At 38.2% G+C, this 24491-nt stretch overlaps 1 protein-coding gene across 1 annotated transcript in view; it reads right to left on the reverse strand.

Annotated features, from left to right (window-relative positions):
• Window positions 1-24491, reverse strand: part of Sipa1l1 (signal induced proliferation associated 1 like 1) — a 355392-nt gene that overhangs the window by 115065 nt on the left and 215836 nt on the right. The window contains exons 5-7 of the mRNA XM_026401335.2: window positions 21867-23666; window positions 6004-6134; window positions 359-547 (exon numbers count right to left, since the gene is read on the reverse strand). Of these exons, the coding sequence (XP_026257120.1) occupies window positions 359-547; window positions 6004-6134; window positions 21867-23364 (1818 nt within the window). The 5' untranslated portion in view covers window positions 23365-23666. The remainder of the gene's footprint in view (window positions 1-358; window positions 548-6003; window positions 6135-21866; window positions 23667-24491) is intronic.

Here is a 24491-nt window from a genome sequence, read left to right on the forward strand (position 1 = left end):
GCCTGATGAATATGCTCATTAGTGTTAGCTCCTATTATTACTGTACTAATTATTATAATGTAATAACATTATTATGCTTATTGTTACTATTATTATTGCTACAACTTACTCCCAGATATTTGAAAAATCTACTACATGTATAGAAGAGTATCAAGAGAGATGAACATAGTTTAAGAACATTGTTTTAGTTCTGGCACTGAGAATTTCATTGGAGGAGCAATGTTCCAGGAGTTAAGAAAACAGAAAATTAGAATCCTTATTAATAAGTGATATCAGTTTTCTCTACCAAAAAAGAAATACTAAGGCCTGTATCCTAGAAGCCGAGCAGCAAGAATGTGCTCTGCTGAAAGCCACTCACCCCTTGTTCATCCAGCTTCATGAGCTGCTCTGTGACTTTTGGAGTGTTGAAGGCCAACCGCAGGCATTGGACATTGAGCTCGGGGATCACGTGCTCCAGCACTTCTTTCAAAGGAAGCCCTCTAGCCGTTGAGTGCTTTGCTGTTGAAGGAATAGCATCTTCCAAGACAGAACCTCTCAGTGTCATGAGCTGAAAGAGAGAAGGTGGCATAGTGAAGCCTCTCAGGAGGCATGAAATTGTTGAATAGGTCACATGCTCTGGAGGCCTATCTTGCAGGCTCCTTACTGAGCTGGAAATGACTTTTGTTGATTGAACCAATGAGGAACAAAGATTGTGAAGAGTGAGATAACAAACTTTACACATAAAAAATTAGGTCAATATTTTCAAAAGTCCAACACAAGTTCACAGGAATTCACGATAAAGTATTCCAAGGATATTTAGGTAAGTGGCACATAAAACATTCCCTTAAAAAGTCAGTAAGAGGGCTGGGGTTATGGCTCAGTGGTAGAGCGCTTGCCTAGCATGTTTGAGGCACTTAATTCGATCCTCAGCACCACATAAATGTAAAATAAAGATATTATGTCCACTTAAAACTAAAAAATAAATATTTTTTTAAAAAGTCAGTAAGAGCAAGATTTCTATATGGCCATACAATGGCACAAAGTATGCTAACAAAGAAGTTAAGGAGATACCCCAGAGAGACATCTGAAGAAAAAATGCATAGAATTTGAATGTTGCACTTTTGAATTATAAAAGGTAAATGCCAGGATAAAGTTTTAAGTTTCATAATGCTTTGTTGACAAGCATAAACTGTTCACATCTCCAATGCTGCTATAATAGGACAATGATTATAGTACAGCAGTACAGCACTGGAAATTGCTTTATGTTTTCCCTTCTTTCTTAAAATATCTTCTATTATAAAATAGAAGCAAAGACATCTCTTTACATAATGATGATTTGCTGGAGCAAGTTAACTAGACATGAAGCCTGACATGCTCTTAATTTCCAAAAATTTTCACATGGCAAAATTGTTGCCATAATATAAATACTGTTTGATGGCATAAGAAATGCACCAAACTGAACAAATACCCAGTAAATGTGTAGGTTGTAAGACATTCTACTGCAATCAGAAAGCTGACAGAGGAGTACCTGTGAAGGGAAGTGTGTGGCATGGAAGAGGGTGAGAGATGAGAAATACACAAGTGCAACCAGGGAAAGAGGTGTTTACTCAGAAAAGTATACGGAGACCAAGTCCTACAAGGCCAGAGCATGGGAGGCACCATAGTGGCTCAGGGAATAATGGAAGGCCCTGGCAGAAGGAATGGCATTAGAAAGGGATTGTAGAATAAAGTAATAATTTCTACAAAAAGAAAATATTAGATAAGATGAGCAAAGGTATAGAGATAGGAAAAACCAGGGTGACAGAAAAAGGAGTGATTGCTACAGCTGGACCAGAAAGAACCAGGGAGGAGTGATGATGGAGCTGTGGGCTGGGGGGAGCCAGGACCCACAGCAGAAGACCTTGAGGCTGACTGAGAGATGTGCACCTCATCACTCTCCTGTGTGATCACAGGACACATTCAGATGGGGAAAACGATATATAATTTCAGAAACTAAATTGGCAAATGAGATATGAGAGGAAGAAACTGGAAGCAGAGAATACAGTTAGGAAGTTAAAAGTCTTTAGATAACAGGCAAAGAAGGCATGATATAAGATTAGCAGGGAAAAGGAAATCCAAAGGAAGCACGGCCAGGAAGTAAAATCTGTAACATCTGCCAACTGATGGAGGGAAGAGAGAGAGAGGTTAGGGAAAACAAAATGTATCAGTATCTTACTCTCAACAGAAGAAATGGTACTGGAGGTATTTGCAATATATTTATTTAATGAGGATCTTCTACCCTTAAATGATTTCAAATAACGCATAGAAAATCATCATTTACATACTATGTCATTTGACAGAAAGTGTTTTTGTTTTATAAATTATGGGCAATGGGTGAACAACTCAGTAACTACTGGGTTCTCCCCTTCATGAGGTAATACATGCCTGGATAGGGGACCACAAAGACTTTTCAATTTAGAAGCCAAGACCAGAAATGCACATCATTGCATCCTGCACAACAGAAAGACAAAGGCTAACTTTAAAGTCAAAGAAGATGAGGAAAGAATGACTCATTTTTACATCTGACTCACTGGCACTATGTACTGATATTTTCATTAATGGCTTCCAGAAACAAGGAGAAGAGTCTTCATAAAAATCTTTGGGCTTCTGAGTTTAAAAATACTCATATGCCAGAAGACTGTTCACAAACAAACCACTATATCTACAAATTAATGGAATGACTTTTTTGTTGATGTTTTGCAATGACTGACTTCTACTGAGATGAAAGAGATTGGCTTCTGTCTCTGTTACATGGATGCCATTCACTAAAGCCATGGGAGTGCCAATGTCAATGCCATGACCGTGTTTTCTTTTTTTTTTTCCAATATACTGATTGGCTTGGGAAGTCCCTAATATAAAGTTAAGTGTTATTTTGTTGTACATCTAATAAACTTGCTTCAGTAAAACAAGTGAACTGACTGAACCACAAGGTCCAGGAGCGTGGGCAGGACCAACATTTAAAAATATCTCTACCAACGGGCATTAGCAATTTCACCTCCATGGCAAGTCTTATACAGGCATTAAAATTGAACCATATATAAGGATTATTTTTCTTGGAAAGCAAAAAATTACAGATAAGTTAGTGGTGATCAATTAAATAAACACTAGAGGAAATAAATGCTGGAGGGAGGGAGAAAAGAAAAAAAAGGAGAAAAGAGAAGAGAGGGAGAAAGGGAAGAAGGGAGGTGAAAAGAGGGAAAGGACAGTTTAATTTTATTATAATTTTTCTTCTCTTGAGATTCTGGGATGGAACCCAAGGCCATGCACATGCTAGACAAGTGTTCGACTATGATTCTTCACCCCCAGTCCCTTGAAGAGACTACTCTAGGCATTAGGCGTAAAGAACAACTCAGATAAAAGTTTCCACCCTCACAGGGCTTACAATTAAGTAAGCAAACAAAATTTAAAAGCACAATACGTAAGATAGTGATAAGAGTTACTGAAACATAAAGTATGGAATCAAATTTAAAATGGGGTTGGGATGGGACTCAATGGTACATCACTTGCCTAGCATGTGTGAGGCTCTGAGTTCAACTGGGACCATCAAAACCAAACCAGACAACAACAACAAAAATGTCATAAATGGGGAGGGAATAGAAATTTTAGACCCCGATGCAGAGGAAGGTCCCTCTGATGTATCAGAGAAGGCCAGAGGGAAGGACATGGGGAAGATGTTGTCAGAGGGAAGAATAGGGAGTACTGAAGTCCAGAGGCACAGGTATGCTGAGGTCACCTAGAGGGGAAGGAGGCCTCTGTGGCTGCAAGAGACTGAGCAGTAGGAGTTATGGGAGATCCTGAGATGAGGTGGCAGAGACAGCTGGGTAGTAGATATGCCAGGTCACTGAGCTATCAAGGACTCTGGCTTTTACTCAGGAGGATATGGAGAACTTTGAAGGGATTTTGAAGGAGGATGGGGCAGATATGGATTACATTTCAAAGAGATTCCCTCTGAGCTAAAAGGAAGCCCAGGTTCAGGACAGAGGCAGGGAAAGGAGTTCTCAGAGCAAGGTCCAGGTTTGGGGGTAAGAATGGTTGAGATCTAGACTTGCAGTATTTTGAAGACAATGGACAAAGATTGCTTAAAGAACAGATTTGGGGGCAGGAGGAAAGGAGAAGAGTCAAAATGTGACTTTAAGGTTTCTGATCTGAACAACTACAATCCCCAGGTTACCAGGAACTGAACATCAATCTTTAACAACAAATGGCCATGGTATATTTTGTTGGATGATTGGTTTTGAGGCACTAGGAACTGAACCCTAGAACTTTCTGCCATTGAGCCACATTCCCAACCCCTTTTCCTTTTTAGTTTTGAAACAGGGTCTCACTAAGCCCAGGCTGGTATTGAGATTGCCCACTGCCAGCCTCATCCTCCTGGGTCAGTAGGAATATGTAAGCGTGTGCCACAGCGCCTGGCTAGCCTCAGTGTTGTGAACAGCATTTGACATGGGCACTTACAACAACAAAGGTGAAGGAAAAGGACCAAGGAAAAGAACAAAAAGGCTAACCTTTTTAACCCTGTGACCATAAACCAGAGGGAGGAGTCAGGAGCCAAGTGGGAAGAGGTGAGAGAATAGGAGGGAAAGACAAGAGTGGTTCCCAGGGCACAGCTGAGTCAGGATGTTGAAGAGTGACCAGCAGAAGCCAGAGGCAGGGTCTGAGAAAGAAAGGGCCCCAAGGAAACTCCAGTACTCTGCAGGAAGGATGGGATAGGACAGTGGCAAGAAGCTTTGGCTAATGGATAAAAATACCAACAAAAAGGAAGGAAATGATGGGGTTAAAATAAAATAGCCCTGGGAGGGGGAAAAAGATACAACAGAAAGGACGAAAACATTTGGAAGTAAGATGAGGGTATTCACAGAAATCTTGTGGATCTGGGAAGCTAGACAAGGGCAGCTGCCTGTGTCTACCTGCCAACACAGGACACTCCATAGAGGTGGCACATGGCTAAACCAGCAGCTTTGAAAGTGGGAAGGGACAGCTCTTCATTTCTCCCTGGCCGCTGTAAACACCACATTAGATTTAAAGTGTTGTTGTTAAAATCCCTATTTTTAATTTCCCCAGAGTTCAAGCTTAGGAACAATTACTAAGTGAAGCCAACTCCTGAAACTACCCTTGATTCAATAGGGGAAATGAAAACGAATGTCCTATTTAAACCAGTTTCAAAACCATTATTTTCTAGATACCTCAAGGGTGTATTAGGCATTAATGCATAAGAATAATCTTAAAGAGAATTTAGGATTAAAGCTGAGAGGAAACACACTGATAACTGGGACAATAATACCAATGTTTAGGGGGAAAATAAATAAATAATCCCATGATCCCAAACTTGTTGACAATTTTAAAAAGCTTTGTTGGCTATTTTAGTTTTGCTTTTCTTTTTTTAACTAGAGTTTCACTTTAAGATGAAAACCCATATATTATGTGTATTTAGACTCTAAAAGAGCCTGTTCAACCCACAAATGGAGAGTCTCTGGTTCCAACTGTGTTATAGGCTTATACAGTGTATGTCCAAGGTGCAGCAAAGTGAGGGTAGGAGAAATAAAGTTCCCTTTGCTCTTCTTGGCTCAAAAAATGTCCTCTGCCATAACCTGGACAACTGAGCTAAGTCTCAGGTGACCCGCTCTCCTCCACCAGCATGCCCATTTCTCAAGTTGGCTGGTGCTTTCCAGCTGTCCTGAGAGGGATTATGCAACTCCCACTTTTGATTCTGAAGGCTCTGATCATTTAGGTGACACTTCCCAGACTTTCTCTGAATCAGAACTGCCTGTCACCTACTGCATCTATCCAGAGCTAGAATGCAGAATGGACCCAGAACTACCCACCTGGCCTGCCTCCATTGCCACCAGTGTGAAGACAGGAGGAGCCTTGCTTGCTCTAAGGACACTGTGACCTTATGCTATTGAATCTGCTATTGCTCTGCAACTGCTACTACTTTACTTTTTCCTACTTCAATTAAGCTTCAAGTCTTTCTTATCTAGAACTTACCTCACTAGTTCGAAAGATCATTCGGTAGTTGTATGGAGATCCATTTTCCTTCATTTCTTCTGGTTTTTCCCTTCGTATGCTCACAGCAACTGGACCAAGATTCTCATCGGCCCCAAAATAGTTCCAGTGTTCTTAGGTAAAATAAGACAAAACCAAGTCAGAAAACTTACTTAACACTTGCAAATATTAGATTCTGCTCAGTATTTACTATCGCCACTCAGAAATTACTCTATCAATAAAATGTAAGCACACTTAATAGGTGTCCTTCAATGAGTTTTAAAAAATTAAGGCTACATAGGTTTCATTCTGGAGGAGATAACACTGAACAGAGAGGGTCTGCTGGGTTGTTTACTATGCCATAGCTAAATACTCTACCATAATTTCTTAGAAGAAATTTGTGTTTTTTTCCCCATATTCTACCATTTTAGTAAGCTACATTCTGTGTGTTCCTTGATTAGGGAAGGTTTTTGTCAGTATTTTAGTTTTCACCAATTTTTTTTTTAATTATTTAGAGTAGAGTTTGAGGAGAGCAAGATTTCCCCCAGATTAAAAATATGTCCCCAGTTTGGAGAGAGGAACAAGATGTCTGATGGAGTAACTGAGCTTCTGAGTGCCCCAGGGAGGCAGAAGCCTGAATACAGGGCTCTGGGCATTACCAATGATTCCCATGTAGTGAGCACAAAAGGTACTCAGCAAAGCCACTGAACCCAAGGGCTTGTGTGGGCTGGTTGGACAGGCAACTCCTAGGCAACCAGAGTGACCAGGTGATGATGAGTCTGGGGCCTTTCATCAGTATACACACTGCCCAACAACCCAACCCTAGGCACATCCTTGGGAGCAGGAGAAAGTCTCCACATGACTGGTGTCGAATTTACTTTTCATCTGACAAGAAGGAAGGTGGGGATCAAAATTAAGTTAATTTATAAAAAATGTTGAGTTGATATTTACTGGACACCTAAATATATAAGATTCTTTTAAAAATCAAGTTTGTTGTTATGTATATGAGATGTTCACAGATGAGAAAATCCATACAACACAGAAATATATGAAAATTGAGAGTAGATAACTTATTCTTCAAACCTCCAAAATATTTTCTTTACATTGTTCCTTTACACGTGAAATGACTAAATGACCAACTTGTGAAATGGTACATTATTTGCATACAAAATGCACAACTATTTGAAAATTCATGTTATTTCCATACAAAATATATAAGTATTTGAAAATCCATGTGAATAATAAAAAAATATAGAATAACACATCTAATCATGTGGTTTTAAAGTTTAGATAATGTATAAAAGTGTAAATACTAAAGCACAATTACAAGAAAAAAATCATAAATATTGAGGGCTCTTTAAGAATATTATAATCCATGGAAATTCAAAATAAGAAAAACACACAATGGGAATACAGGCAACAAACGTCTCGTTATGGACAATTGAGAAACAACCCAATAAATGTCACAGAATTCATGTACAAACATTCATGTACACCCTTCAAAGCACAGCACATGAGAATCACACTCAGAGGTTATTTACTCTTACTTTGCACACAATTCTAATAAGCTTGCTTGTCTGGTCTTCAAGCCCACTGCTTTATTTCAGAGGTGTGAAACTCCAGATGTTGACAAAGTCCAGGGTGTAGGGCTGATACAGACTTGCATGCAGACAGCAATGTGATAGAACAACTGACAACAAGGAAGAAAACAGAAAGGGAGGAGACAGAAATAGTATAAAAAAGCGGACAAGAACTTAAAGAAAAACAAGACAGCAATCTGGGGCCACTTACTGAAGGAGCAAAGAGCTTCCATTAACACACTTCAATACTCTCAGAGGATGTTTTAACACTGCACTACAGGACAACAGCGGATGTGTCAAAGATGAGCGTGAGTTGCATTCATTATAATCTGCTCCTTGCACTTTACAGATCAGTCACAACCAACTCTAGAAACTCTTTAAATATACCCCGTGTACCTCAAGAAGGGCAGGTGGAGACACAGGGCCACTATTAACTCTTCACGGAAAACCTCAACTCGTCCTAGTCCTCTCCTCAAGCTTTCCCTGGTCAGCTTCTTTTCCACTCCCTCAGTGCTAATGCTTTACACATCCTCTGTTCTCATTAGCCTCCCCATCACCTACCTCCTCAATCTCAGCCAATGACAATGCTGTCTATTTCACGAAATACTTCCTCCTCCTTTATCACCACTCACAAATTTATCTGCAGCCTGACTCTTGCTTCCTTTTTCCCTCCAATCCAAGATCTAGCTCCTGATATCCTTCTTGTTCCGCCTTTCCAGGAATGCCAATTCCTTGGTCACCCTCTCTCTTCACTGCCTCCCTCTCTCCTTGCACCTTCCCATCACCATCAGGTTAAAGTCTCCTTCATCGTTTTTACGCAACTTACCCTGGCTCCTTGTCATTCTCCAGCATGATAGGTGAATGGAGAATGAAAAGGAGCCAGGGTAAGTTGGCTGGTTTCATTCTGGAGATAACACGAAACAGAGAGGGCCTGCTGGGTTGTTTACTATGCCATAGCTAAATACTCTACCATAATTTCTTAGAAGAAATTTGTGGTTTTTTCCCCCATATTCTACCATTTTAGTAAGCTACACTCTGTGTGCTCCTTGTCTAAGGGAAGGTTTTTGTCAGTATTTTAGTCAGGGCTTTGGGCATTACCAATGGTTCCCATGTAATGAGCACAAAAAGTACTCAGTAAAGCCACTGAACCCAAGGGCTTTGGTTCTTTCTTCCATTGAAAACTTGAAAAACCTGCCTAATTTCTCACATTAGAATTGTTAAAATCTGATTTCCACTATCTGCGTCACCAATGACTACCTTAAAGTTAAAGCAAATGATACTTTTGTTCTTACCTTGGCGCAAACTCTCCAGAGCATCTAGTGCAGATAATCAGTCATTTTTTCCTAGGAGCACTCTTCTTTCTCCTTTCTATGGCATCACCTGCTTCTGACTTTCCTTCTACCACTCTAGGCTACTCCTGCTGTTTTCTTTCCCTTTCACCTTGAATATCCATCCACTCAGAGACTTCACTTCCATCCCACCATTGACAACATCTGTAAGTCTCCATGTCCGCTCCAGACTTGTCTAAGGCCTAGGTCTCTACATTCACCTAACAGAATACTCTCTGTCCCATGGGAATCTACAAAAGAGAATGCATCACCTCCCACATAAACATACCCAGTACAACCCTTCATGCAGGCCCCATGTCAGCAACTGCTACCAAATTCACCAGTGCTCTGGCTAGACCCACTGCCATGCCCTGTGAATGCTAGTTCCTAAATCTCTCTCCAATTGGTCCACTTTTCCCCCTACTGCCTATGACTTAGGATATTTTCCTGAGTGTAATAATTGGTTGTCTTTATCCAACTTCACAGAGCAGTACAATGATTCATCTAAAATGCAAATCTGACTGACCATGGCTACACTTAAAGTCCACCTCTGGCTTCCTGAAGAGTCTCAGACTTTCCATGGCTCCCTAAACCTGCTCATGACCTCTTGGCCATTCTCAACTCAAACCTTTTGCTCATCCTTTCAAACTCCGAGCACCAACTTGTCTTTCAGTTGTGAAAACTTACTGTACTTTTTTTCCATCTGAAAAACTGCCTGGAACATTCTTGCCACAACACTTCTTTTGACTAAATCCACTCAACTTTTAGGTTTCATCTGAAGGACCCCTTAAGGACACTGGTGCAAATGAAAAGGTAACACTAATACTTGATTTAAAAGTGTTAAGAGTTAAAAAAAACAGTGAATCCAAATATTTAATATGCCACAAATACAAAAATATAGAATCATTACAAAACAAAATATATAAATTGATGAAAATATAATTATTAAATAATCATTTCATTATTAATTGGCAGACAAAAACAATGTGATTTAAAAAATAAACCCGATATATAATAAACTTAAATATTAAATTAAAGTCTAAAAATGAAGAATATTTAGTTACTAATTATCATTCAAACTTTGTGTATGCATGTGTGTCATTATCAAAACCTGAGTATATTTTTGTGCAATTTTTCCTAGCTACTTAAGTAGTAAATTCTGAGCTGGGGGAATGGTAATGAGATAATTATAAACTAACTTCAAACATATTGTTTAGACTCTATCTTCAAATAAACCCATCTCTAGTTTGATAATGGTGGAAAGATCTCTTTTAACTTATGTACCTATTTGTGCAGATATTGTGTGTGTGTGTATGTGTTGCTGAGAACTGAACCCAGGGCCTCATACATGACCACACTTTGTTTTAATTGAAAAGACAGTGCTAGCTAGTATTTCCAAAACAGCATTTCCAGGCAGTCACCATGTATGTTAGTTCTACTGGTATAGATGAAGATTTTGGTCCAGTTTCCTGTGTTGAACTGGCTACTATCATGATTAGACTCTACTTGTTCAAAAATCAACTTGACTTAAAAATTGTTTTTATAATAAAAGTTGAGTTTTGGTTCACTAACTATTTTTCTGCTTCTAAGAATTATGGATAAAGAGAAAAAACAAGAACATTTTCTATGTGAACACAAATTTATCCAATTCAAAATATAATGCAGCATGTTGCCATCCAGTAGAGAATAGTTCAGCAAGTCACCTTAAATTGAATTTTAAGAATTTTTAGACTTTGATCTCAAGACAAAGGTGTTAGAGTTGACATCCTCAGCCTGGTCCTGCTGGCAACTCTTGGCTCTGCCTGTCCTTCAGCTTCACTGGAAGGCAGTACCCGCCTCACAGCCTCCTGGCCTCTGGGCAGCACTTCTGTATTTGCTCCTTGATGCAGCATATTTTATTTTTTCCCTACCATCCATCTACCTTTATTTTGTCTAGTTGAGCTACTCATCAGCTGCAGGGAGCCCTTCCACCCACATTCAGCTCTTTCTTTCTGATTTGGGAAAATCAGAAGGGAAGGGGAACAAGAACAGGGAGTTATGGATGAGTGGAGTGAGAAAAAGGAAGAGAAACTGTTTCCTTGTACTTTTCAGGATGAGGAAAGTAAGAGGAAGAAAAGGGAAAGTGAGGAAAAACAGAAGACTCAAGGAGGTTGGCTAAAACTGCTACTGAATGGACTGAAATATTGATATCACACTGCCAAATACAGTGATTTAGAGCTGGCCCACCAGAGTGCCCAATACCAATACTGCAATCACTATGTTCGAATGATATAGTGCAGCAAAGGTAAGCAAGTCACTTTACTAAGTAACCATGAAAATATAGATATTTCTTTTTTACAGATATGGCAACTATGGTTTAGAGAGGACAAGTCATGAGTAATATACACCAGAACTGAAACACAACTGACTTCAAAGCTCTTTTTCTTAGCCATTATATATAGCATTACATTCCCAGAAGTTTCTAAAATCTTATTAAGAATAAAAACTAGTTAAAATTTGATGCCTGAAGCGATAGGATATTTATCTAGTCAGATCACATACAATGTTTTATTCCCTGATGTGCCATACAGCCAAGGTTTTCCTGTGTTAAGGGACAAAGGTACCAACAACACATCCATACATGACTGATTCCTCCTCCACTTTCAATGCTCTACTCAATACCTCAGCGTGTATTTAACCTGGAGTTCTCTTATAAGTTCTAGGTTTTGAATTTTAAAAGGGATAATATAAAGAGTGCTATGTACCTATTTGTGCAAATATTGTGTGTGTGTTGCTGAGAACTGAACCCAGGGCCTCATACATGACCACACTTTGTTTTAATTGAAAAGACAGTGCTAGCTAGTATTTCCAAAACAGCATTTCCAGGCAGTCATCAGGTATATTAGTTCCACTGGTATAGCTGATAAATACTTTTGCCATCACTAGGATTCCACATTAATACCTGTATTTTTGGATGATATATTAATAATAACAAACTTTTAAAAGTCTTGAAGATGAGAAATAGTGAATAGGTCAAAGCTCCACTGATTTAAATATGATAGTCAAATCACCTCTGCACACACACCTGCACACAGGCGGAAAAAGATTAAGCCCAGCATTTTACTGTAAAGGAGAAAAGGATAATAGAGTCACAGAGTTAGAGGCTTTCAACCAGCAATTTTGGATTGTTCATACTGGTTTTCATGATATCTGTAGGCTGTGTATTAATATTTTAGTTGTACATTTCCCTAGGGACACCAGCTTAATCTAGACTGAGAGTGATCATGAACATAAAAATACATTTTAATTTTTTAATAAATAATTTACACAATTATAATTTATGGCTTAACATACTTCTGTATGATTATTAAATTTTTAAATAGGGAAAATAAGCATTATAAACCCAAAGCAAAGAAGCACGATGCCAACAAAGCTTAGTTACTATCTCATGCCTAACAGAATTAGAAACAACTTTTCTGAAATGGAAAAACAAGGAACATCAGCCCTGGGATGAAGCTGTAATATATTCGTACATGAAGGCGGCAATGTGGATCAGGACCAACCATTTTAGAAAGCAGAATGGCAATATATGCTAAAGTCACAAAAATATTCACATTCTAATCTTAGAGTTACCCTGACAATACAGAAGGGAAAATAAAAAACTCTTCATTTTTCTCTGGAAAAGACACAGATCACTGCAGAAAGGGAATGTTTTCTACAAATAACAAGCAGACAGACTTGAGCCTCACTATGTGTCAGCAGACCAAAGAATGGACCTTACCAGAATTAAAGCTATTTCACCAGTTTTAACGTGCTTTGTAAAAACAGCCTACTTGGGAAGCTATAAGTTCATAGACATGAACTCTGACCCTTAATATTTCCATTACACAGAGAATTTGGAAACTAGACCACTCATCATAGCATGAGATTCTATGAAACTATTTCTCTCTGCTTGTTGGGTTCACACAGTTCAAATGTTTTGGTTTTGTAAAACTTATTACATCTTATGATGACTATTAACTATGTTAGAAAGAGGATGTAACTTAAAAGTTAGGAGAATTAAATAAACAAAATCATAAGTATTCTGCTTTTAAAATGAACTCTAGGTTTGCCAAAGTGAAGGTAGTAAAAGAATAACCGCTTAAAGAATAAATGTTTTCAGGAAGAGCACCACTCAGAGATTTCCAATCTCTGGTTCCCAAAGGGGTTATCCTAATTATAAGGGTGGAGGTTCCATGAGAACTAAGTAGCCTATGACTTTGCATCATAATCAAAAGCAGGTCAGAGTAATGGATGGGGACATTTACAAAGAGGATTGGCCACATGCCAGACTTCTGTCCCAAAGCACTGTATGAAACTTATAATTATTGTTGTGTAAGAGTAATTGCCTGCACTTACAGAGTGCGTATGACTCTTGAGGTTGAAATTCTTCTTTCTACTGGTAACTACTAAAATGGGGGTGGTCTACTTGCAAAACTGCATGCAGTTTGGGGGTTTAGCACAGCATTTTTCTTAGCAGTCCCAAACAGACTTCTATCTTGACAATAACAGGTAAATTTTATTATGAAGTTATACTGATGATAATAAATTCTGTCTAAATGGTTAAAGGAAAAAAAATATAGAGAAGCTTGGCACAGTAGCACATGTCTGTAATCCAAGGTAGAGGGGATGAGGCAGGAGGATTGCAAGTTAGTGAGATTCTGTCTCAAAATAAAGAATAAAAAGGGCTGACGGTATAGTTTACAGGTAGAGTGCTTGCCTAACAAATGCAAGGCCTGTATTCTATCCCTAGTACCTCAAAAACAAAAGGAAAACCCTATTTTATACAGGGAAAATTAAGATTAGCAGATCCATGAGAGTTTGTTTTCTTTTCTGACCAGCATTAGTCTAAGGCTAACAACTATCTTTTAAAAATTTAATTTAACTATCAAATGAAAATTTTTAGCCTATAACAAAGGTTTGAAATTAAAACATGTAAATATTCAAAATTGTCAAGAGAATACTATACATTCTGCAGTCTTAAACCTACCATTAGTTGTGTCTGCTAAAGTTTACAATGGAAAAAATCAGTCCCAGTAATGGCATTTTGTGTCTATGGTGATTAATTGGTGGTCTTGGTTAATTTCCACAAAACCACCATGACCACATGAAGACTTACCTGTGGTCTCCTTTCCTGCAGAAATCTGCAAGATGCTATTCAGGAAGGCCATATGCACATAAGACCCTCACTGATCATACCTGAAGCTATATGTATTTTGTCTGATTTGTTTACTATTCCTTTCCAGGCTCCATAACTCAATAAATGTATTTCACCTTAGCATCAAACATTCATTCATTTGTAAAATGAACTAATGCCTCCTAAAGCATCCCAGAGTGCCAGGGTTACTGGACTCAGTGCTGGGAGAATGCCTGCACCTTTGAGAACGAGGGGTTGCAAAGGCTTCACAACCCTGGAGTATAGGCACAAGCCTGTCAGGTGCATAAGACAGGAAGGGGAAATAACCTATTCCAGTGCGCTTATTGAGGGGTCAGAAGGAATCTCAGCTCCATGCGGGAGTGGAACATAACACAGCCCTTTTAGCTCAGACCAAAGGTGATCTTTTTTTTTTTTTTTTAGTTGTTCATGATAATAAAATGATCTTGACAAATCATACATTTGATTCAAATGGGGTGGGGGGGATAGGAAGGGCAGCAGAATAAATAGACACTTGTATTGCTGTATGTATATACGTGGCTGTATAATCAATGTGATCCTGCATCCTGTACACGTGAAAAAATGAGAATTCATACCCCAACAGGTGGGTTTCTATCCTGCACCTTGCTCATAGCTCTCTCACCCCATAGTGCCACCTCCCTGTGGAGAGGTCACACTACTCCACCAGCATCAGCCCTCAGCCTTCCCATGCTAGGGAGGCCATCTAGGGAAAGAGCTCCATAGAGTGGCAGGGGAACCCACATCACCTACATCAATGCACCTAGGCTTTAGTCATAAAGGTAATCATGATCTCTCAACAATTAGGAAAAATCAATAGTGTAGAAGAGAAACAATAAAAAAGCAAAATATATAATTAAGAACATATATGTTGTTTAAGGAAAAAAAATTTAGAAAAAAGTTTTTAAATTAATACCAAAAGAGAAACAAAGGGTTTTAACAATAAAAGAAAAATGACTGTGAAAAACTATAGGAAAACAAAAATACTGAATTCTTGAGGGGTAAAAATATGACTACAAAAATAAAATCTAGTGAAAATACTGAATAATGGAATGTACAAAGCTACATACCAACTCCTCATCCAGAAGATAAAATTGAGTATGGAACAAAAACAGAAAGACATTGAAGTTATAAAAGGAAAAAGTGAAGGAGAAATCAAGGAATTCTACCACATATCTAAATGAAGTTAAGTAAAAAGACTGTAAGGATTTTAAGAAATCATTTTAAATAAAAAAATAATAATAATGTTCAAAGCTTCTCATTCACCTCCCCCACTTTTCTTTTTCTTTCTCTCTTTCTTTCTTTGTAGTATTGGAAAGTGAAACTAGGAAACCAGGATCAGGCACTTTTATCAATAGAAAACTGGATAATAATTTTGCATTTGTATGAAAGATGTAAGTACAGAAGGATTCAAGTGAATTTACTGGAATTAGCGGGGAGCTTCCTTTTTGTATCTCTGGACTATTTTTTATAAGAAGCCCACTTATACTTTTGTCTGGTGTGTTTACTGTTCCTCTCCACTATAATGCAAGCTCCACAGGGTCAGTTCTGTTTACCAGTGCCCCAAACCACGCAGGCATGCTGCAGCATTCATTCATATATGGCAGTCATGAAGGTGCAACACCCTCATCTCCCTTCCTTCCTTCCAGGAAGAACTTGCAACCAGTTCAACCACAAGAAAAAAGTTAGCTGAAATTCATATGCAGACTCTAGAGGACTTGCCAAGGGATAAGAGGCTGAGAATAGTAAAGAGGAAGAGATCATTGAAGCTTCAATGTTTCACATCCAAGTGTCTAATGATAATGGAGGCATTTACAGAAGGAGAGTAATTAAGGGAGAAAAATGGTGACTCTCAATTTATGCACATTCCTTAGAAATGCCAACTGGACAGCCATCAGGTGGATGAGGAGAAAGCCTGGGAACAGAGGTATTTCATATGAATATAAATGTCTACTACATATTTTTTTTCATAAAAAAATTTTTGAAATTACTAATCATAAAGAACATATAAACCATGATAATAAGATAACAGGAAAATAAAAGATGAATGTTGAAGCAATCATGTTATGATGAAGGCTGTACAGCTGAGCACTGAACTTGATTCTAGGAGTTGAGATAAAACAGTAGATGTGGTTAAAAAAAAATACCTATCATCAGAAAGTCAGGTGTTTGGTAGCTGCTAGAAAATAATTCTTGGCACCAAATTCTAAAAGAAATATCTAACATGGAACTTTCTACATGAGCAATGTTTTCATCATAAGTTTTATTGCAAAACAAACTATTTTCATATGACTTCATCTTAAAAAGATGACCCTGAATAAAGTCAAGTGTCCATGCTGGTGTGGCCTTCTAGAGGTCTATATTGACTTTAAAGTACAACACATGGAAGAGCAGCTCAAAGCACAGTCCGTGTCACCACTCCCAGGAACCTCCAAGCGACCAAGGCTGAGGTTCTGAGAATGCTTTACCCTCCAGGGTGTGCTAAAGGTGCAGAGACTAGGTGATCACAGCTAAGGAAAGGGAATATGTTTGTTTTCAAAGGAACGGAGATATAAAACCTGGATGCCTAATAGCCTGCTTGCCACTGGAAGCCATGAGTGCATAGAAAAATGGCAGCAGAACCCATTCCTAAGGTTAGCTTCTCAAAAACACGTTTAGTGTCCAAATCTCCCTGCAAAGAAATATATAATAGAGAATTAATAACCTATAAATGAAGTAGACAGAGTTTATGTAATTTTAATAAAAAAATGAGAGACAAGTGCATTAAAACAATAGATTATAAACATGTATGAGATCTTTCACTATTAACTGTGGCAGGATGAACTGCTAAGTTCAAGAGCATAGAGCACAACATGGCTCAGACTTGTTGACTGGAGCTCACCACTTAACTGGACATAAAACTACTCATGTCAGAAAACTACTCTTGGGGTAAGTATCCTGAAAAAATTCTGGACTCTAAGGCAATCTATAGTACTTTCCTCAAGCCTAAGTTTGCTATATTTCTAGAAGGATTTTTTTTTTTTTAGGAAAATAAAGGGGAGCAGGGAGCATAAACAGGCACAGATTTTTTTAAAATGTATTTAGTTTGTCCCCCGATGTTTTCATCCTTCTTTTTTTTTCATAAAGCTCTGCCTCCTCTATTTATAAGGTTTAACCTCTCTAAGCTTCTGCTTCCTCCTATCTAAAATATAAATAAGACTTCTTAGCTATTAAATGTCAAGCTAGTGACTTAGCCACTCAAAAATTTAGTTTCTGAATCTGTGAAATGGGAATCATGGCTCTTGCAGGCAGACTACTGGGCGAGTGGTGTACCAGATCTGCCTACTTTAGGAAGGTGTTCTAACTTGAAAAGACTTGCTGGCTATACCTGGGCTCAGGTCAGCCTTAGCAACATCTGAGAGGTTTCTTCATTTTTTTCTCTACTTGAAGCAATGAAAAAATTAACTCCACATCAAGAATGAAATTGAAGCCACTGACTAATTGTTAGCATAAGCACAAAGAAACCTGACAGAGCACACCTATACCATCAAATGACAAAATTAATTATCCAGGGTACTCTATCTGCAGATGTTCCTCCCTCATCCATAAAGTATTTATACGCACAAGAACGCTTGAGAAAAAAAAAAACTTTATCTTTTTTTTGTCCTTTTTTTTTTATCTTTTAGGAACATAATGTATATTTCATAACAACTACTGTACAGTGCTATGGTTTTAGTTGTCAATTGCTCTATTACAGGGTTCAGCCAGGAACTGTGAAGCTAATATGGCTCTCGGGGTCTCAATTTAGACAATTTTTCTTTTTGCTTCTACTTTCTGATGTTCTGATGTTACTATAAAATAATTCACTAGAACTTACAAAACAGCTGCATAATGCTGCTCATTTAACAGACTGGAATTTGAAGGATGGTTCTTGATAGCAAAATTACCAAAACTGTTTCTTTAGTATACAGGAAATTACATGAAATATTCTTATAAAGTATGTTAAAGTTGGCTGATTACAATAGGGTGAGAGGTAAAGAAAGAAAATTGAACTTTATAGTAGCAACTGAAATCCAGCTTGTGTCTTCAAACTGGTAATCCAAGGGCCCAGGAAACTGCCCCACATAGAATTATAGGGGGAAATGAACAGTAAGAACAACAGAATTTGGTGTCTTAGAGTTATCAGAATAATTAAGTGGGGAAGCATCAGTTTCTCTTTTTTTAGGAGTGGGAAAATATTCATAGATGAGCTTCAACTGTAACATCAGTTTCTTCCATCCACTGGGCAGCAGGCAGAGGCCCTTCCCTACCACATCTTCAATAACTTGACTTTGTGAGCCATGCCCCACATGGTATAGAGATGGGCCTGTCAATATCACTGACCATGGAACAACAAACACCACTGCCAACAAAGCCCAGAAGATCCTGCCTGCCAGGGGAAGAAAACCTCTGAATGATATTCAAAACATGCCTCAGACTCTGTGGGGACAACAGAGAATAAGGAAGAGTCCTCTCCTCAACAAATCATGCTATCTACAGGCAACACTGAATTACTCCCAACTTAGTATTTTCTACTTACAAATGTCCTTGATACTTTAATTATAGTGATGAATAAAAACTGAAGAGAAAAATATGTATATCTTCAAAGGAAGATGACCAGGTTAATTTGAATCCTATCCTATTGCTTAGTCCTTGCCTCCCTAAGGAGGACATGGTCACATCACTTGAATTTTGCTCACAAGAACAGGTTCATTTTGGAGTCCTAGGAGAATCAAGTGAGGAGATCTACAAAAAGCACAAAGTAATAACATTATAAACATTGGCTCTATTACTACTATTGTTTCATCCTTTGTGAGTCTTGGTATGACCACACACACTAGCAAAAATGGCCATCAGTGCCATATTACTAACTTTTGTAAGTCCAAACCACGAGTTTCCTCTACTGGTCCAGTACTTTTCCAGCAATAGATCTGGCTAATATGTTGGAGTCAGATTACTCTACAGTTTAAATCTGTAAAATAATAATCTTATATTAAAGGAACTGCAGCTTCATCAGGTGAATATGATCATCACGTTTTATACACAGTGTTGCTATAATGTTCTTAGTAATACATTTTTCCCTTGAGACTTAGCTACAATGAAGTCAGGAATGCTCTGAACAGCAGAATGGAAACTGGAGATGAAGAGAGTGAGGTGACAGCTGGGTCAGGAATGCTACACTGTGGCACTGGAGGGCAAAGCCCATCTGACACTGCTGTACTCCTTCAAAAAGAAGAGTTGATTTAAGGTCCTGATCAGGGGAAATGGGTTAGGGCATTAATTTCAGTGAATCAAAGTTGTATAATAAAAATTGTGGGAGCATTTTATTTCTTGTAGGCCATCTCTAGTGCCACACACATTTTATGCTCCCAACAGCTGGAACTCATGCTGACACAGTCAGATATATCTTCCTAAACCTGACGATGGCAGTTGACTTATTATTTTAATTATGAAATTTAATTATTATGAAAGTTGATGAAATATGAGTATAAAAGATAAATACTTCTTTTATGAAAGCTAAGTTGAAGACTTTGGGAAGGCTTACTATAGGCAAGTCACTAAAAAAAAAAGTCATTGGATTGGATGTGGGCAAGATAGCTACAAAAAAATAAAATAAGAAAAAAATTATGAAAAAGACTCTGTCCTGAGATTGATCTACTGGTATCTCTGCTTTTGCTCTTGTGGTTTATACTAGGTAAGAGATAAGCAACTGCTGGATTAATGGCTTATAAAATTATGAGTTGTTATGAGTAAGCAGGATTGCTCTGAACTCTAGTGTTCAAATTTTTATTCTATACTTTTGAAAGATAAAGTGTCTTAAGCAAGATTCCCTCCTTCCCTTCATTCTAACATAGTAGAGATCAAAGAATAGTGATTAAGAATACAACTATGCTCAAAGAGAACAAACGTGGAATCCTGGCTCCAATATTTATTAGTTCCATGACAGCATTATCACTTAGGCCCCAGTTTTCTCATCTGGAAAATTGGATTAGCAATAGTATCTACCTCATGGACACCAAGAGATTGAAATGAAAAAGTGTGTGTCATATCAAATGCTTAGTTAGCATAGTGTCTGGGACATAAATTATCAAAAATGTTTATTATTATTATTATATTGGCTAGTAGGAAAAAAAAAGTGCCCACTACTATATAAATAAGATAAAACTAATACATTCTCTCTCATGTTCATCACAACGTCAATATCAGTTACACTGAAGGCAAGATGGCTCCTCAAAGCCATCAGAACAGCTCAGAGATACTTGTAAAAAGTGTCTCAGGCATAGTAAAGCAGGAGTCATCAGCTAGAGGCAATTTTACCTGGATGTCACAGCTGCAGGGATCGAAGAAATCTGTTGGCATGCTGCTAAAATCCTATAAGGCACAGGGTATCCCTCACCCCAAAAGAGAACATCTGGTCCCAAATGGCAAGAGGGCAAGTTTGATTAATCCTGCCCTCTAAGAGTGAAAGAAACACATAGTTTCTAAATCTTAACTCCAAAAAATTATTCTGAGAAAATAAATATAGTTTGAAAGTGAAACTGAGATTTTCATTATAACTGATTCCAGGATCCACAACATAGATAGTTAGTAATGAGACAAGGTTTTTTCCTGTCAATAAACCTTCCTGAATAGGGTCCATCATGTAAACAATCTTCAGATAAATTTTACTCCCAAATCATAAAGTTATTTTAAGACTCAGAGGGGAAAAAAAAAAGATCTGAAAAAAAAAAGATTTTCATTCAGAAAAATAAACCTAAATAACACTCAAAACCCCAAAACCCCAGAACAGGAGGTGGGAAGTAACAAGTGAGCAGATAGCAGCCTCTTACCACAGGTCTCCTCACCTGACTGCAGAGACTGCATAGCCAGCTAATGGACACAGGTGTGTATCATTCCTTGGGGATCACCTGTTCCTGGTCTGGGGACCTGGATGACAGAAACTTATCCCTCAATTTTAATGATATTCAACAAATTCTATTAGAAAGCTCTTAAGGAATTACACTGTTCTTCAACAAATCAGAGTTCCAGTCTTAGAAGTAGGAGATAACACTGTGTAAAGTATAATCTCAAATATGTATGTGTGTGTGTATATACATATATACACACACATATGTGTATGTGTGTATATATATACACGTGTGTGTGTGTATCTTTTTACATCCTTCCCCCAAGAAAAGGACAAGAAAGGAATTTAACTTGATTCATGTCTCTGAACTTATAGGCTCTGTGGCTTTTGTCAAATAATCTAATTCTTCATCACTAAAGTTCCTCTAGATAAGAATATATTAAAATTCCCATTTACAAATACAAACATTGAGGCAGCAAAGAAACAATTCTATACTAACTGCAAAAGTGCTAAAAATGAAAGGGAGCAGTAAGATTGTTTTTACAATCCCAAAAGAAAAAAAGCGGTATTTAAAATGTTTTCAACTTTACACATTTATGCCCAAAGGTGACATAACAAAGTCTTCTACACAACAAAGACTATAATTTTATTCATTAAGTCAAAGGTTTTAATTTAAAAATTAATATTTAATATATAAGATCTTTATATACCAAAAGGAAAAAATAACTCAAAAATGCAAAAAAAAATGCAATGAGCTATTTAAATATTTTACCATTGAGAAAGATAAGAATTCATGCAAATCTTATGTCACACTGCTAAAATATTTAATATGTAATACTTTTATTTCCAGAGAGGACAACAAAAGAAAATTTAAAAATAAACAAAAAAGGATCTCTACTCACCCTTCTGGTAGAAAAATTTCCTATAATAGTATGCGCCAAGATCCACATGTTCCACGATGTATCTTTTCACTCTGTCTAGATGCAACACCAAATTTTCCTTGGGCACTTCAAGTACTGCCACTCCCGCATTTGTGCAATGGGAGGTAAGGGTAGACTCAAAGGAGGCACTTTCACACCCACTAAAGGAGCCAGAATTTGATTTGGACAGGCTGATTTTCCTTTCACCTTCTCCACCTATCTCATTCCGAAAATACGGACAGCTCATTACAAGTTCATTGCTTTTATCATCTCCCTGGTCCATGCTGAGGCTTCCTTTGGAGTTCAGGTCCTCTGTGCTGCCCATTGGGGAGCTGAAACTGGCTGAATGGGACAAAGGTCCAGAGACCAAGGATGCCACGGCAGCTGCCGAAGCTCCTGTGGTGGTATTTCTCCTTTTAATAACATTGTGCCTGTTCATAATTGCCTCATTCAAATCAAATAATATACTCTGGACATCATAGTGGGCAAAACACTTTGGACATGTCCAGGGCCTGACAGAATCTTCTGATCGGTTGTCTTCTAGGTCTGACGATTTCCCAAGTTCTTCACCTTTGGCATTGCGTAATTTGCGAAAAATGGATGAGTCTCCGGTTTCAGACTTGGAACGTCGCTTGAGTGGTTTTTCCCTATCCTTAAAAAGCCTGAGGTTCTCTCTCTGTGAGATGGGCCCATCGATAACATCCAAAGAGAAACCGGAACCCTTGCTGCCACCGGCAACGATAAAGTCACTGAGCTTGGTTGGAGTTGGACCTCGATCAGATTTGTCATCTTTGTAGCCCTTTAGCAGATCAAAAAAGCTTTCTCCAGATGTTCCCTGCTTATCAATTGAAGATGTGCTACCATATTCCCTGTGCAGAGATGGCCCAGTCTTGTACGTGGGTGAGATACATTCATCAAAGCTATCCACATCGAGTTCACTTATGGTGATATCACTGTTGCTCCGCTGCCGTATTCTGCGGAGAGCTTTCCTAGGGGAGCTGGGATAGGCTTCAGGCATAAGAAATCTGGAGTCCATGTTCTCCGATGGTCTGGTCTTGTTTTTCAGGGTGTTCTGTATGCTCTTCAGCATGGCTGAGTCATTGGAACTGAGACTAACAGAACTTCCCTGACTCACAGGACTGCTTTTGGAGGACATGCTCTCAAGGCAACTTGAGGTTTCTATTTCCTGGCTCGAACGGCTAGATTCTTTTATGTTTTCCTTTCTTGGAGGCCAATCTGCAATCCTTGCCCTAACCCCCATTTTGGGAACTCCGGGGGTCGAGGTTATATGGTGAGAACCTTCACTTCGAGGAGGCCCTACCGGGGCCATGACTGATGATCCTAAGCTGCCATTTTGGGACCGGAAACGGCGCATGTAGAAGTCATCAGTATGGACTTTGGGGGTGCCATCTGTGCCAACAACGGAGGTCCTGTCAGTGGCCACAGGCCTTTCTGTCTGTGACCGTTTCAAGCTGGTCATGATGTAAAAGCAAGGAGACTTAAATCCCTACAGAAAGGACCGTCATATCTGTGTTTTAAATGTGCACTTCCCTTTTGGAGAACAGCTTCCAGAAAATACAAGGGTTGCATGAGATCTTAAGCTTTTTCATTTAAAAGGCCAAATGATCCTTTATTTTCAAATCACTGAAAATCCTGATCTTCAAAACATTGTAATCCACAACAGTTTCTTTCCTTCACTTTAATAGATGGCTTTCTTTCAGAAAAAACTGAATGGAACTTCTATTACTGGGATTCTGTGATTGCCATGATTCCATACTTTCTCTGAAAAAGAGAAAGACAATTTGAATAAGCATTTCATAAACACATTTTAAAATAAAAATGCAATTGCCAAAATTGTGGTTCAGAGTTCCATGATCCATATTTTTAGTAAATCAGATTTGAAGGAAAGAAGAGAGTATAAGGTCATTTAATATAATCCATTATTTAAATTGAAATATATTTAATATACTTAAATATATTAATATACTATTTCATCCAACTGGAGATGGAGATGACAACTTGTTCTGGGGCATCACAGTACCCCAAGTACAGACTTTTGCCCCCAGTGACCTGTAATAATGTACAGCATCATGAGCCACTGTACTGACCAGAAGTTTGAAACCTAACCAACCAAATCAGATAATTAGAGCAATGCAAAGTCAGTTTTTAACAAAACTAAAACTGAAAAATCATTTTATTGAGTATGCTATAATGCACACTTTTAAACTCCTTCCATATTTCAAAATCAATACTTGTTTCCTTACAAAGGCTTAACATAGTTGGCAAGAGCAAATACAGCAGAGAGAAAATAAACGAGTTTTTCAGGAGCCATTATATCCATTAGCATTCTTCTGTATTTTCCCCTACTTTATTACTTACCCAGATGAGCGAGGAATATTGCAGAATGAAACCAGCATTCACTGTGACCTCTTCCCAAGCTCTCCTTAGTTTCATCTACTCTTAGAGCTGGAAGTATCACACTAATTAACAAAATGCCTGCATTTCCTTCAATAGTACAATCTAATCCACCCCATCAGCACTAATTTATGACGACGGCAGAAACAAAATGCTGCTCTGGGCAGCCTTCTCCATATCCCCCCCAACAGA

This window comes from Urocitellus parryii, chromosome 6 (assembly GCF_045843805.1).
Source record: "Urocitellus parryii isolate mUroPar1 chromosome 6, mUroPar1.hap1, whole genome shotgun sequence".
NCBI lineage: Eukaryota > Metazoa > Chordata > Mammalia > Rodentia > Sciuridae > Urocitellus > Urocitellus parryii.